Consider the following 10,407-nt stretch of genomic DNA (forward strand, 5'->3'; position numbering starts at 1 on the left):
TAGGCTATAGTAGTGTATAAAGTAATATAGTGTAAAAGTAAAACGTAATAGTAAAGTAATAAAGTAAGATAAATAATAATAAGGAACTAAATAAGTAATATAAGATAAGATAAGTAATAGATAGTAAGTGTATTTATAGTTAACCTTCCTTCTATAAAGGGTTACCTACTAAAGGGATATATACCTAAGGTATATATAATATATTATATATATATTAGGTATTTAGTCCTTACTATCTATCTGTCTCCTAACTATAGGCACTTACTACCTTGTCCTATAATAAAAAGTAAGCTAAGAGGGCCTAATGCTTTAAGGTATATAAGGAGGTAAGGCCTTAGACTATAAAATAAAGAGGGTAGTAATAAAAGTTATAAATAATATAGAAGTCTTAAGGACGTAAAGCTATACCTTTTAAGTTAGTAATATAGCTAGGTATAATATTATCCTAAAGATCCCCTAGGGATAAGTAGTATAACTAAATATAAAGTAAATAATAATTAGTTAGATATACTTACTAAGAAAAAACTACCTCTAACTTATCTAAAGTAAGTAAGAAATTAAGAAGGTATATAAAAAGTTAAGAGCTATTTTAGCTTATTAACTAATAATCTACTACCTATAATATAAAGAGGATAAAGAAGCACTAAAGATACCTTATTATAACTAAGGAGAAGAGGTAGAGGCTAAATAGGACAGAGAAATAAAGGCTACCTTACTAAAGGCCTATAAGGAATAAGTATATATATTTAATATAGGCCTAGTAGCCTAGCTAGTAGGTAATAAAGGCTACTTATATATAATTAATTTAAAGCTAGAGGTAAAAGCGCTATTTAGCTTTATTTACCTATTAGCTAAGAAAAAACTAAAGGAATTAAGGATATATATTAATAAGTTACTTAAGAAAGGCTAGATTAGACACTTTATAAGCCTAGTAAGGGCACTAATCCTCTTTATTCTTAAGAAGGGAGGTAAGCTACGTCTCTATATAAACTATAGGGGGCTTAATAAAGTAACTATTAAGAATTATATACTACTACCTTTTATTAGTAAGATCCTTAACTATTTAATAAAAGTAAAGTAGTATATAAAGCTAGACCTAAAGGATATATATTACTAGGTAAGGATTAAAGTAAGTAATAAATAAAAAACAGCTTTTTATACTTACTATAAACACTTTAAATATTATATTATACTATTTAAGCTAGTTAATACGCTAGTAACGTTTTAGGTGTATATTAATATTACCTTTATTAAGCTAGTAGACGTTATATATATTATTTACTTAAATAATATCTTAATTTTTATTAAAAATAAAAAAAGTTATATAAAAGTAGTTAAGTAGGTACTAAGCTAGTTAGACGCTATAAGGCTATATATAAACCCTAAGAAGTATGTTTTTTACACCTAGTCTATTAGGTTCTTAGGTTTTATAGTGTCTAATAAAGGGATTACTATAGAGTATAAGTAAGTATAAGTAATAGTAAAGTAGCTACTTCTTACTAGCGTTAAGGAGTTTTAGGTTTTCTTAAGGTTTATAGGATTTTATTAGTAATTTATTAAAAACTACTTTAAGGTATATATACTTTTAATAGATAAGCTAATATCTAAGGTAGTAAGGGAGTAAGTAATAATATAAAAAGTAGAGGAGGCTTTTTATAAGCTTTATGCCTTATTTACTTAGGCCTTAATCCTTTAGTATTTTAACCTTAAGTTACTTATATAGGTTAAAATAAATATATTTAACTTTATAATTAGTATAGTAATATACTAGCTTTATAAAGGAGTATAGTACTTAATAGCCTTTATATTATAAAAGCTATAAGAAGTAAAACTTTATTATAAGGCACTAGAGGTAAAGCTACTTATAATCTATAAGGTAGTAATTTACTAAAAACACTACTTATTATATATATAATATTAAATAGTATTCCTAATAGACTATTTAAGGTACTACTACCTAGCTACTAAGCCCTAACTTAATAGTTACTAAGCTTAGCTACTATAAGATCTATTATTATTTAACTTTAAGATTAAGTACTAGCTTAAGAAGGATAATATAGTAAATAGGCTTTTATAATAGCTAGACTACTAGCCTACTAAGGAGAAAGAGAGAGAAGTATATAGTGTGTTCTTAGTAAATTTCCTTAGTAAATTTAGGAAATAGGTTATAACGTTTAGATATAGTAAGTTACTAGGTCTTAAGTTACTAGACTAAAGATAGCTTACTACTAACTTAGAAAATAAGATTATTATAGTATAACTAGTAAATAAGTAGGCCTAATTAAAAAAGTAGTAATAACTAAGTAGTTAATAAATAAGGGAAGAAAATAAAGCACTATAGTATAATAAGAGACTATTTATTTTTAATAAGTATATAGTAAGAATAAAGTTACTAGTAGTATTTTATAATAAGCTAGCTAGGGGTTACCTAAAAGTAAACTATATACTTAAATATATTAAATAAATATATTTTTAAAAGTTAATAAGGAAAGACGTTAAGAAGTATATAAGGACTTATATAATATACTAGTAAACTAAACTAAAGCACTACTTACTATATAAGAAGCTAGTGCCTCTACTAGTGCTTAGCTAGCTATAAGAATATATAACTATAGACTTTATTATAAAGCTACTAAAGTTAAAAAGCTTTAATAGTAAGGTATATAATAGTATTTTAGTAATAGTAAATAAGCTTATAAAGTATACTATTTACTTACTTATTTAAAAGACTATTATAGTAGACTAGCTAGTAACCCTCTTAGTAAATAAAGTGTTTTTAAGATTTAGTATCCTTATAGTAATAATATTAGATAAAAGATCCTTATTTACTAGCTATTTCTAAGTAGTAGTATACTACTAGCTAGCTATTAAGTAAGAACTTAGTACTACTTACTACCTCTAAATAAATAAATAAATAAAGTAGTAAAATTAAAATATAAAATACTTCTTATAAGCCTTTTATAATATAAAGTAAGATAATTAGGTTAAATAGCTTCTAATAGTAGAATTTATTTATAATAAGGTATAATATAAAGTAACTAAGGTATTACTAGTAAAAGCCTTTATAAGTTATACTTTATAAAACCCTTATAATATAAGACTAATAAGATAAAAACTAGTAAAGGTCTTTATAGCTTATAAAAAGGTTAAGGAGCTAAGGAGCTAGAGGGCTACTATTATTAGTATACTAAAGTCTATAAGCTAGACTTATAAGAAGTAGTATAACTAAAAAAAAAAAAATATTAAGTTTAAAGTAAAAAAAAAAGTCTTATTATTAGCTAAATTTATTAAGTAAAAATAACTATTAAAAAAGCTAGTAAATAAGTATTTTAAACCCTTTATAGTAATATAAGTAGTTACTAATAAGAAAGCCTATAAGCTAAATATAAAAATAAAGTACTATATTTATAATATATTTTTATTATCCTAGCTAAAGAAGTTTAAAAAAGCACTAGTAAAGCCTTAGCTTATTTAGATTAAGAAAAGAAAAAGATATATATAAAGTAAACTAAATAATAGTATATAAAGGACTATAGTAAAATAAGTAGTACCTTATTAAATAAAAAAGATATAGTAAAAAAAAAAATTTATAAGAGCTATAAAAAAATATATCTAAGGATTTATAGTAAAACTATAAGTAAGAGGTTACTAAGGGGGTATAAAAAAAACACTAAGTAAAAGTAAGTACTTAGCCTAAAAAGCTAGATTTTTATTATTATTCTTTAGCACTAAGGCTAAAAAGTATATAGCCTAAAGGCTAGGTATTTAAAGCCTATAGTAGCTAAAAAAAAAATAAAACTAAAAGAAAGCCTAAAGGGGGAGAGAGGGCACTAAGGGGGTAGTAACGCCTACTTCTCCTCTTTATTTTTACTTTTATTAGGTATACTAAAGGCTATATTACTTTTAGACTAAAAGTTAAGGTTAGTAATATATTAAAATAAAAGTTAGTAACTAAGGAGTAGTAAGGGGTTACTAAAAGGGAATAATATATAATCTAAAAGTAAGTAGTAGCCTACTTAAAAAAAAAGGCGCCTTAGGCCTTAATAGCCTTAGTTTACTCCTTAAGGAGTATATTCTAGCACTAAAGCGCTATAGTAGCTACCTTAGCTAACTTAGCTAGAGAGGTAGTAGTAGTAGTAAAAGCCTTAAGGGCTATAACCTTATAGCTATAAAGAAGCTACTTTTCCTCCTTAGCCTTAGCCTTATACTTAGTATTAAAGGCCTTAGTAGTATTTACTTTTTTTTAAAAGGCTTTTTTAACTATAGTTTAAGTAGTAATAACCTCTTTTTATATAAAAGGTTAGTTAGGAGGTAGTTATAAGGTACTAAAAAAGATATACCTTATAGTAGTAGTAGTTAGTATATATAGTACTATTATAGTAAAAGGCCTTAAAGACGTTCTTAAAAGTAAAAGTAGTAAAAGTTATAATATAAGTAGCTTATAAAAAGTTAGTAAGGGGTTACTAAAGTACCTCTTATTAGTAAAAAAAAAATAATAATATAAAAATACTTATATAAATATACTTCTTACTATATATCTTAGTATACTAAAAGTACTTATTACTAGTAGCTAATAGTATAATTAGGACTAAGATATAAGTAAAAAGAGGCCTTTAGGGGGCACTAAGGTATTAAATACTTATTAGTAGTCTTAAAGTAGTAAAAAAGCTTAGCCTTAGTATTAGCTATATCTATATACTAAATAAATATAGCTTAAAAGTAGTAATAGTATAAAATAAAATAAACTATAGTATAGTTATTTTTATCTTCTTTATTTAAAAAGCTAATAAACTAAGAGGGTAGTAAGGGGGTAGTAGTAAGGCTTTTAGTAACTTTAAGGGTAATAAAAGTAGTAGTATTAGTAGTATTAGTAATATTAGTAAGTATAGTAGTAAATATAATAGTAGTAGTAAGAGAGCTAGTAGTACTAGTGCTAGTATTAATACTATTACTATTACTATTACTACTAAGTAGTAGTAGTAATAGTAGTAGTAAAAAAAAAAAATAATAATATAAAAGTATTATAAAAAAAAAATAAGTAATAAAGAAATTAATAAAAACCTAAGTTAATTTAAATTACTTATTTTAGGTTAGTATTAAGAAAAAAGCTAGTTATAATAATAACTTAAGCCTATAAAGTTAAGACTAAATAGGCCTTAGTAAAAAAAGCTAGCTAAAACTAAAAGGTTACTAGTACTAACTATAGAAAGTAAAGTAAGAATTCTCCCTTATTATAAAAGTAATATAACTTAAGGCTTAATAAATAGTTAATAAAAAAGCTAGATATTATAATAATAAAAATAATAAAAAGTATATAGTACTTAAAAAGGTACTATAAAGCCTAGTTAATAAAAAGTATTAAAAAGTATTATAAGTAAATAAAGTATCCTTATTATAAAGTAAGTAGTCCCTTACTAAGTAAAGTAATATAAGACTTATACTTTAAGCTAAAAAACTAAACTACACTAAGGAGGTAGTAGTTAAGGCTTAGCTAGAATATAATAATATAAAAGTAAAGCTAAAAGTAAATAGTTAGCTAAAGAGATAACTACTTATTTAGTAGCCTACTAGGCCTAGTAGGTGTTCCTAAATACCTCTTAAGATACTAAAAGATAAGTATAAAGTATAAGGCTTAGCTATTAGATAGTCTAAGTAGCTAATAAGAGGACTACTAGTAAGTAGCCTACTTAAGGCCTTAAGAGATTAAGAGTTAGGTATAAGGCTTAGCTATTAAATAGTTTAAGTAGCTAATAGGGGGGCTACTAGTAGATAGCCTGCTTAAGGTCCTAAGGGCAGGACCTTAGAGGGGGGGGATTATATTAGGTGCCTAAAGTAGGGCCTTAGGGGGGTACTAGAGTAGGACTAGGACTAGATAAACTAGTTACTAAAGGAATAATAAAAAGGGAAAACTTTATAGAAGATAGGGGTTAGAGGAGGTATATTAGAATAATTATTATAATTAAACCCTAACTACGCCTATTACTAACTCCTTTACTTAATACTATCCCTGCCTCTAACACCCCACCGGAACTTCATCCCGCCTGGTGCCGGGATGCCGCAGAGCGGCTGTTCCTCCCCGCCACCTTATAAACTGCACCCGTCCCACTTCCCGCATGCCTAGTCCACATCCCTCCGCCTGCTGTCCTCCACGTGGCACAGTCTGGTATCGTGGAAATCGCCTTATTATAAATTGCGCTGAGTAGCAATGGCGTCCGCGAATATCTGGCAGTCAGGTGGGCGGAGTTGGATGGCTGCCCTCGCGGCCGGAACCCTGGTGACCTCTGTCTGTGCCGGGCAGCTCCAAGTCCAACACGCCGCGCAATACCGGAGTCTCGAAATGCAAAACCCCGGAAAGGAGCATCTCTTGGCGCACATGGGGCGGCTCGCGTATGAGGTCGAGATGGCGGCGAGTACTTCCTCATTGCGGACGCCTCTGCTGGACACGTTTCAGGTGGCCGAGCCTGTGCTCCTACCGTCCGGTGCCGCCGGTGAGGAGACCATCACTGTGACTTTGATGGACCACCAGTTCGCCAACAGCTATGGGATCCCGTTTGTCGGGAGCTATGTGCCGCCGGACTTCGAATTCGACCACGTCGTGATCAACTTCACCGTGGAGGTCAAGGGCAGGCAGTTTGACCGCTGGGGCGGCGTGTACTTGGGCGACGTCAACATCTTCTCCACCTCCACCGCCGAGCCCACGGCCAACGGCATCACCTGGACCTGGCTGAAGGACTCAACGGCTTACCTGTCGCTCTGGAAACAGCCGCAGACCCTCATCTTCCAGCTCGACAACGTCATCACGGACGTCTACACGGGGCTCCTGAACTCCACGCTCACAGCGACATTCTTCAACAGCCCCGTCCAGAGCGGGGGCCAGGCGCCCGCGGACCTCATCCTCCCCGTCTCCGCGCAGAAGAGTCGCGTGACCGGCAGCTTCTGGACGTACCCCGAGGAAGACGCCACCGCCTCCCTCCGGTTCCCCCGCAACGTGAACCGGGCCGTCTTCTCCTCGTCCGTCAAGGGCCAGGGCAACGAGGAGTTCTGGTGGAGCAACGTGCCGCAGTCCGCCGTCGACGCCTTCGAGCCGGACGTAGGCGCTTACCCGGGATACTCCCCGTTCCGGGAGGTCCAGGTCCTGGTCGACGGGCAGCTGGCCGGTGTGCAGTGGCCGTTCCCGGTCATCTTCACCGGCGGCGTAGTTCCGCAGCTGCACCGGCCGATTGTGGGCATTGACGCGTTCGACCTGCGCGACCACGAGATCGACATTAGCCCATGGCTGCCGCTCCTATGTGATGGCAACAACCACACCATCGGCATCCGGGTGGTCGGGCTCGTCGATGATGGAGTCACTAGCGCGAGCCTGTCGGACACGACGGAAAGCAGCTGGTATCTGGTCGGCAAGGTGTTTCTGTGGCTCGACGACGAAGACAGCGTGACGACAGGTGTCATGGGGTCCACGGCAAACCAAGACCCGGCCATCGAATTCTCTCAGACCCTTAAGCAGAACGCAACGGGGTTCAACTCGACGCTGGATTACGCCATCTCAGTGAAGAGGAACTTTTCCATCACCTCCCGAGTGAGCACCCAAAAGGGCAACGGCACGGCAACGTGGAGCCAGAACCTGCTGTACTCGAATGTGGGCGGTCTGTATGCAAATGGTTACGGCGGCATCAATACGTTCTCGACGATCGGCAAGGAATCCTCCAACAGCCCCGGGTGGGATTACGAGACGACTTTCTCGTACCCCTTGTACTGTAACACCACGACCTCGTACCTGCCCGAGGGTAACCTGACGCTCTGGGCGCAGCTCGACCAAGGCCTAAAACTTCACGTCCAGGGAAACACCGTCTACCCGACGGGCCTCGAGGCTTTCCAGAGGGAGGGGGCGGAGTGGGCCGCCAGCGTGATCGACACGGACAGGAACGGCACGGCGAACTACTCCCGGTACGCGGATAACACGGTCACGTCCGGGGCCGGGCGGACGCATCAGGTGTTCCGTCTCAGTGGGCTGGACGGTGATGGCACGTACGAGACGCCGGGGGAGGAGCTGTATTTCCGGGACGTGACCGCGTACAACAACAGCGTCGTGGCACAGAGTGAGGTTGTTACGGGCAAGGTAATGTAAGAAGTCCCCCAGACACCGCTTATCTAGTCTTCCAGTGTCAGAGAGGGTTGGCAGGATTGAGTTTGAAGAGTATAATTTTGACGTCTTATTTTAAATGTAATGTCAGCTCAGACAATATAATGGGAGATTGAACCGATAGTACCTATGTGCAAATATCGATGTTCCAAGCTTCCCCGTTGACCCCCAAAACATATCCATGTTGTTTTACGGCATTTTTCTTTTGGCAATATTAGCTTTTCATTACCACTGCGCTTTTCACAAAGAGCCCTTCAACCGCGACCTTGACCAGGAACCTCGCCGCGCTGACAACGTTGACGCTGTCAGTCTTACGCATCCCGAAGCAAGCCTTGCGGCTAGGCAGCGAATGCGCCGCAGTGCAGGGCTGCATGCAAGATAATCCCGTCAGCACTAGCTTGATCGGGTACAGAAGTGAACCCGCCAACCGGATGCACTGGCGAGAACACCAATGGCTTCGTCTACACTATCAAGGTATACAGCATCGATTCTCACTCGGTACTTAGGTTCAGCCTGGCTGGGTCGGCTTGGATAGATATAGAATGCCGACGGGTGCCTCCCAATTCATCTCTCAAGACTCTAAAGCTCCCGAAGTCTCATGTCGAAGCTCATTTCCGACAGTCCCAAGGTCGTGTCGAAACTATTGCACCGCTCCAACATGCCACCTGCTTTCACTCTGTACGGCGCCCGCGGCTCTACAAACACCGACCGTGTCCGACTCTCGCCGAGGCTGGCTTCACCGACTACGAACTCGTGCTCGTTAACTTGCAACAGGGTGAGCAAAAGGTGGGAGGAGATGTTGTCCTTTCATTAACAAGACGGACTGCCGCTGACATTAACCCCTGCCGCGCTATCCAGTCGGTAGAGAATATAAAGCGTCACCTGTGGGGCAAGGTCCCCGTCGTCACGTTCCCTGACAGCTTCAATCTCTATGAGAGCCGTGCAATCTGCAAGTACCTCGCCAGCAAGTACTCCTTCCCGCCCCTACCCTTAGGCCCAGACGCCAAAGCTGCGGGGCTATTTGATCAGGCCCAGTCAGAGGAGATGCTCTTGTTGGTATCACAGGGATCGCAATCAAGGTAGCCGCAATAGTATCAATTGACTATTGGTAGCTGGGTGAAGATGATGATCAAGGAAAAGAGAAGAGGTCGCTGCCGTGGGTATTTGTAGTGGTGTAAGTGAGCCGCCAGGGTAAGTCACGTGACAGTAAATTACGTAACTATAGATTAGCTTTACTATTAAATAGTTAAATATCCTAATACTAGTAACTTTCTAAAGTAAAAGAAAATTACTATAAATAGCCTAGATACTACTTAGTAGCTAAAAAACCTAAAAACGTAATAAAAATTAAAAGCCTAAAAGTATTTAATACTTTTTATTTATATAATCTATTATATAGCTTAAAAAACTTATCCTTTTATATTAATTTAAACTATTTTATTTCTAACTAGTTATTTTAATATCTTATTAGGTAATAATTTAGTAAATCTATTAGTAGGATTATTATTACTTTATATTTATTATACCTTATAGACCTTATATTACTTATATAACTACTAGAGTGCTATAATATTAATTATAAGCTTTTTTTTTTATAGTCTTAAGCTTAATAAGGTACTTATAAAGTAAGTATAAGTTAGTATAAAGGATTATTAGTATATATAGTAGCTTAAAGTAGTTAGTAATTATTATAATAGTTATACTAAGTGTATAAGTAATATTAGTACTAGTAACTATACTATAAATCTTAAAGGCTAGTATACTTTAAGTAACTTACTTATACTTTATTAAGCTAAAGTAAATAATATTACTAGTTATAGTAAATCTATTACTTATAGTAGTACTTATAAGTACCTTATTAGTAAGAATAATAATAAATCCTAGCTATAAAGTAAAGTCCTTATTATTTATAAATAATTTATTTATAAAAATAAAAAGCTTTATAAATTTAAGGTTAAGTAAGTAAAATAACAGACTATAGTTAAGGTTATTTATTTACTATATAATATAATAGTTAAGTGCTTTAATCTTATCTATATTAAGTAATTAGTGTTATACTATAATAAAGTAGTTAAAGTACGCTTTAGGCTAGTAAACTAACGTAATATACGCACTATAGGCCTATTACTTAACGTGCTACTTAAGTGCTTATAGAGATTTTTTATTAATAGGTTAAAGTCTCTTACCCTAGCCCTTTTATTAGAGAAAAAGCTTCCTCTTAGTAGTTAGAGATACTACACTACTATTAAAGGTAAGCAGGTTATTAA

At 35.2% G+C, this 10,407-nt stretch overlaps 2 protein-coding genes across 2 annotated transcripts; both read left to right on the forward strand.

Moving 5' to 3' along the window:
- Positions 1-6,205: 6,205 nt before the first annotated feature.
- GLRG_11959 (uncharacterized protein) lies at positions 6,206-8,125 on the forward strand (the record flags this gene model as incomplete). The annotated part of the gene is made up of 1 exon (XM_008102642.1): positions 6,206-8,125. One exon carries the CDS (start codon positions 6,206-6,208, stop codon positions 8,123-8,125), a length of 1,920 nt encoding a protein of 639 aa, XP_008100833.1.
- Positions 8,126-8,798: 673 nt separating this feature from the next.
- Positions 8,799-9,223, forward strand: GLRG_11960 (uncharacterized protein; the record flags this gene model as incomplete). Its single annotated transcript, XM_008102643.1, has 2 exons — positions 8,799-8,915; positions 8,999-9,223. The coding sequence occupies 2 exons, from the start codon at positions 8,799-8,801 to the stop codon at positions 9,221-9,223; spliced, it is 342 nt and encodes a 113-aa protein (XP_008100834.1).
- Between the last annotated feature and the right edge of the window lie 1,184 nt (positions 9,224-10,407).

This window comes from Colletotrichum graminicola (genome assembly GCF_000149035.1).
Source record: "Colletotrichum graminicola M1.001 genomic scaffold supercont1.236, whole genome shotgun sequence".
Classification (NCBI taxonomy): Eukaryota; Fungi; Ascomycota; class Sordariomycetes; order Glomerellales; family Glomerellaceae; genus Colletotrichum; species Colletotrichum graminicola.